The sequence below is a fragment of the Rhinatrema bivittatum genome, chromosome 4 (assembly GCF_901001135.1).
Source record: "Rhinatrema bivittatum chromosome 4, aRhiBiv1.1, whole genome shotgun sequence".
NCBI classification, from domain to species: domain Eukaryota; kingdom Metazoa; phylum Chordata; class Amphibia; order Gymnophiona; family Rhinatrematidae; genus Rhinatrema; species Rhinatrema bivittatum.
In genome coordinates, this window is record NC_042618.1 from 419,054,537 (window position 1) to 419,060,536 (window position 6,000).

Sequence of the window (6,000 nt, forward strand, 5' to 3'; positions counted from 1 at the left end):
CTCACTACAAAAAAATAACGATGTGAATTGGAACCAATTCCGATTCACATCACCCACGATCAGATTTTTCCCCCCTCTAGCCGAACCCGATCGTTAAGACGATCGGGCACGCGATTCACATCTCTACTGTAAAAGCATGCATGCTGCAGTCATGCTGTATTACTGTAGGAGCTATTTCAGCTTCTATTCAGTGCAACTAAGCTTATTTTTTTCCTGAGAAACCTGTGTTAGTGTCACTGTTGTCTCTTTTCCTCATGTTTTTAATCATGTTTGCAGGTGTATGACAAAGCTTATCATGTTCTTCATAAAGAGCTACCAGAGGTCAGCAGTGCTGTTTTTAAAGAAATAGAGACATGGTTGACAGAAAAGATGGTGACAGCAGCAGGAGCAGGAGTGGTCGGAGAATCAACAGGCACTTCTTAAAGACTGTCTGCTTTTTTCTGTTCAGGGACGCTCCCTATTGATCTCCTGGATATCAAGGTGAAGGGGATATTGAAATGTTTTTTATGATAATATTAATTTAGAGGAATATGCCTAGACAATTTTAATTAAAATAGGCATTCTGGTTCATCTATACCTGTTATGCAGTACGAGACACAAAAAGCCTTTCTATCTGTGGGAAGATCCAGCAAACAAGGAGAGGATGATCATTCCTGCACTTTACCCCCAAATATTCTGTAACAATGTGAATTACTCACATAGACTGAGATATCATTGAATTTCAACTTGACTGTGTCCCTGATTTTATTCTGCAATAATCCAGGCAAAGGAATAAAATTTCAGCACTTTCCCTGTGGCAGGAAGACAGAGCAAAGCATTGTCAAGCGCTTAGCATGCTGAGGTCTGCCCTGGCCCATCACCAGTGACTGTTCAGTGTCATACACAAGAGACTAACACCCAGGAGAATAAAGAGCAATACATCTTTAACTTGAAAGAAGACAAATTTCATATAAAAGTATCCCAACACTTCTTCCTTAAAAAAGACTTTCTGCTTTGAAAATGAATCAGGATGTACTACAAAATGAAACTGTTTACTATTGTGTGTAAATAGTTTCTGTTATCTACCATACTTAAACTGTAAATGTTTTATTTAAGATAAAATATTAATATAATATCTGTACAGTGTGGTCTAGACTTTCCAATGCTCCTTATAGTGACCAAGGAAAGTGAAGAGCACTTCTGAAGCATGTTTAGTCCCTTCATGCTCTGCATCTTAAAAGACAAGGAGGATCTACCTCAGCGGCACAGCACTCAGTGTATCTGAGCATTTCTGATTCTTTCCCCAGTCACGCTGTCTATCCGTTCGTCTTCTGTCACCTACAAGGGCACCAGGGTTGCTGGAAAATAGAACAGAGGATCAAGTATATCACTATGACATAGCGACTTTGCTATGTGACCTGGTATGGTCTCTGGACCTGAATGACATTTGGCAGATCAGAGAGACAGTGGGAAATATACTTTCACTTTAATCCATAAAGTCTGTTCTAAATGTAAGTGAAAGAATACCCACCAACCAGTTGCATGATTGTGTGAGATAGATTCCAGAGGACCAGAATCCTGATCTGTAGTACTAGCAAAACTGAGCCCAGAATAGTTTAGTAAATCTGTGCCTATTTTCTGTATGGTTGTGCATGAGCCTTCAAAATTTTCATCTCTAGCATGGGGGCGAAGATTGTATCTCCCTCAGTAGCATGAATAATTAGTGGTGAGTTTTCAAAACATTTACTGCATAAAATTAGCATATATTTGAGTAAGTAGCTTGTACTCATGTACACGCTATTTTATAAACATCAAAAGTATGCGTGTATTTTTGGTCTCATGAGCACATTTATGGGTGAAAAAAAACAGTGGTCTAGGAGCATTCCGGAGCAGGGCCAAGCAGTATGTGTGCAAGTTGCTATTTTATAAGAGGCTTATACACATATATTTGGCAAGTTATTTGCATAATTTTACATCTGCTAATTATCATGCACAACTAATATCAGACTTGTCTATTGTTTACTATTACTCGGTAGGGATGTCTGTGTGACCTAGAGGGAGTGAAGAATTAGGAGGGTCTCGATAACCTGGACTGGGTGAACTGGTGGAGGTTTCAGGAAACTGATGATTTCAATTACGTGCACATGTAAAATATATCAACTTGTGTAAACAGGGTTTTACACAAGTCACAATTTTTTCGCACATAAAATATACACGTGTATATTTTTTAAATAGGTAGGAAAAATATGTGCTTTCAAAACACTGCAGCCATGCACACATAAGGAAAAATATGTGCTTTTGCTAGAGAGTAGACATATGTGTATTTTATAATTTATGCATACCCAATACATGCAGATTATAAAATACTGTAGTAGATCTACGCACGGCCATATGAATGTATATATGGGGCTGCGCAGTCGTTTGAAAGTTATCCTCCATATGTTCACATAAAGGGGTAGATTTTCAAAAAGCGCGAATAGGCCTACTTTTGCTTGCGCATCAGACGCAAGCAAAAGTACGCCTGATTTTAGTAGATACGCGCGGAGCCGCGCGTATCCACTAAAATCCCTGGATCGGCGCGCGCAAGGCTATTGATTTTGTATAGCCGGCGCGCGCCGAGCCGCGCTGCCTACCCCGTTCCCTCCAAGGCCGCTCCGAAATCGGAGCGGCCTCGGAGGGAACTTTCCTTTGCCCTCCCCTCACCTTCCCCTCCCTTCCCCTACCTAACCCACCCGCCCGGCCCTGTCTAAACCCCCCCCTTACCTTTGTCGGGGGATTTACGCCTCCCGGAGGGAGGCGTAAATCCCCGCGCGTCAGCGGGCCTCCTGCGCGCCGGGACGCGACCTGGGGGCGGGTCCGGAGGGCGCGGCCACGCCCCCGGGCCGTAGCCACGCCCCCGGAACGCTCCCGACACGCCCCGCGGTTCGGGCCCGCCCCCGACACGCCCCCTCTGAAAACCCCGGGACTTACGCGAGTCCCGGGGTTCTGCGCGCGCCGGTAGGCCTATGTAAAATAGGCTTCCCGGCGCGCAGGGCCCTGCTCGCGTAAATCCGCCCGGTTTTGGGCGGATTTACGCGAGCAGGGCTCTGAAAATCCGCCCCTAAATGTACATAGCCACCTTTGTTTTTAGTTTTTATTTTACTTTTCCTGGGAATTTCAATGTTAGAACAAAAAAAATCAGTGGAAACATTTTTCCCCTGATTTTTGTCCTGTTTTTTTTTATAACAAAATCATTCTTCCACTAATTTGTTATTATAACATTGGAATTCCCCTGAAAGATAAAATAAAAATTGAAAATGAAGGTCGCTAAATGTATGAATTGCATCTCTTACTGTAGAGAAAGGCTTATATGACCACAGTCAGAAAAGACTGACTGAAGGACAATTGCCGATACCATTAAACTGCAAGGAAGGAGAGAAGGTCCAACCAAGTTAGTGATCTAACAAGAGGTTAAAATAATACCATAGAGCAGGAATAAATGATATTTTTGTGACTGAAAGAAACTTCTGCTCCCTTACACTTGGTGCTTTGAGTATTCCTGTTCTGTGTCAACCTCGTTGCTGCTTCTTAAATACAATGAAAAGTAACAAAGAGCAGCAAAGCAACAATAAAACACTTTAGGGTTATTTTAATGGGGACACTCTTTTTTCTCTGTTTTTATGTATTTTTTTCATGGTTTGTCAACCACACAAAATGTCACTCGGTGCAGAGAATGTATTTGATTGAAAGATCTCTCTCGCAAACAAAAGGCATCAAACATCTGCAAAGCCAAGTGTGGCTCACAGGCTCATTTATATTTTAAGAATTACAAAGCCACTGAGTGCCAGAGTGTGTGTGGAGGAAAGAAGGGGCTGGAGGTGGCAAGGGGGCAGGTATTCATTAAGCATAAGCTTATCTAGAACATAAATCCCCTAAGGAACATACAGGCCCATACAGTAAACTGTGTGGGAGAGCTGGCGCTCCGAGGCGAGTGCCCGCTCTCCCAATGTGCGCCCAGGTTGTCAAACTCGCTGACAGCCATGGGTTCGGAAAACGGATGCCGGCAAAATTGAGCATCCATTTTCCAACCCGCGAGCCATGGGCAGATTTTTTTTTTTTAAGAAGATTTTTTAAATTTTTTTTTTAATTTTGAGGCCTCCGACTTAATATCGCTACGATATTAAGCCAGAGGGTGTACAGAAAAGCAGTTTTTTCTGCTTTTCTGTACACTTGCCTGGTGCTGTCTGAAATTAACTCCTGCCTATGGCAGGAGTTAATTTCTGAAAGTAAAATGAGTGGCTTGGCCGCACATTTTGCTTTCTGTATTGCGGGTGAATAACTAATAGGCTCATCAGCATGCATTTTCAAGTGATGCGCGCTATTAGTTTCGGGGGGATTGGCCACGCGTTTTCCACGTGCTATTACCCCTTACTGTATAAGGGGTAAAAATAGCGCGTGGAAAACGCGCGGACAAACGGGGGCTAATGATGCGCTCGGCTTAGCACACCATTCTGTATTGGCCTGATAGTCACCACTAGACATTCTGTTCCAGAGTTGCTGGGCAAGGGAAGAGATATAGGAAAAAGGAGGAGATGGTTTTCTCCTTATAGCAGCTACACTACCTAAAGTATTTGAAATCATTCTGGTTAGCAGTTTGGGTCGAAAATGAAGTAAAAGTATGACATTTTTCTGTGCTATTCATCTTTATTTCTTGACAGAGGAGAACATCTTTGCATTTCTGTAAATACTCCTACTTGGTCACTTTTGCCATTATGTTGTTCAAGGTGGGCAGTACCATAGATAGGCCCCACACACTGATACATACAGCAGAATTCTAGCACTTGTACTAGTTCTAAAGGAAACTGGAAACTTAGTAAATTCCGATATCTTTTATTGAACCAACAAAAAAGATATACTAGTACCTGAACCTGAACACACAGGTCTACATACACTACTTTGTTGGTTCAATAAAAGGTACCACAGTGTACAAAGATATACTAATATTTACAAAGTGTGAATACAGAATAAACTGCCAGTCATTTTCGTTAATTTGTACAAATATGGAGTTGAAAGTATGATATATATATATATATATATACACACACACACAGTAGATATACACCCATATTTACAAAAATCTGCATAACTAAAGCAAATCTGGCAGTTTATTTTGTATTGATACACACACACACACTACACACACACACACACACATCAGAAAAGAAAGAAGATCTGTGATTAATACCAACAGAGGAATGTGCAAGAAAGAAAAATGGTTATTAGGCAGAATGGGTTTCGGGTTTTCCCTTCCTTCTGGAAGAGGGCAGGATCTCTCTGAAGAGTTCAGGTCTTTGTTTTGTTAGTTTGGAATGATATTGTGTGTTGCTTTTAACATTTAGTCCATTGCTGTCCACATTTTATCCCAATGCTGTGTATTCTTCCCTTCCTCTTCCTGTGATTTACATGCATTTCCTGGACGGGTGGGCAGCTGAGAGTGAAAACATTGTAGTGGTGTTGCTCTGCCACCAGGCACAAGACATCTTGGTGAAGTGTCCATCAGAGACCAGACACAGAGATAGTCCCTGTTGCCGAGTGCAGCAGACAATATACCTGGAAGTAGTAAGGATTCCCAAGCTATTCCAGGTGATGTTCACATCTGATTTACATGAAGAAAATACTTCAGGCAGTCTGCTCTTTGTCTGAAGAAGATAAAGTGGCACATATGTGCCTCAAACATATCAGGGTTATGAAGGGACCAAAAACATAAGTTGTATTACTAAAATGACCCAACACATTTATTACAGAGCAATAGTAAACTGATCACATTTATTAACAGCAACAGCAGAGGCATTTGTAGAAAAGAAACTTTTCTATTTAATCTTGTCCTTGATTTTGCATTTTTCACCTTACTGCCAGCTTTTAGTTATAAAATTCTCTACTTTCTAATTAATTGTTTGTTTGTTACAAGGTAGCACAGTTCAGTAATGTATCTTTTTAGTGGCAAAGGTGTGTAAAAGTACAGGACTGTTAAAAGGAATAAAA

At 41.5% G+C, this 6,000-nt stretch overlaps 1 protein-coding gene across 2 annotated transcripts in view; it reads left to right on the forward strand.

Annotated features, from left to right (window-relative positions):
- The window catches only part of MGLL (monoglyceride lipase), a 263,894-nt gene extending 261,374 nt beyond the window's left edge, over window positions 1–2,520 (forward strand). For both annotated transcript variants that reach the window (XM_029601313.1, XM_029601314.1), the window contains one exon: window positions 277–2,520. In XM_029601313.1, coding sequence (XP_029457173.1) covers window positions 277–423 — 147 coding nt within the window. In that variant the 3' untranslated portion in view covers window positions 424–2,520. The remainder of the gene's footprint in view (window positions 1–276) is intronic.
- Window positions 2,521–6,000: the final 3,480 nt, after the last annotated feature.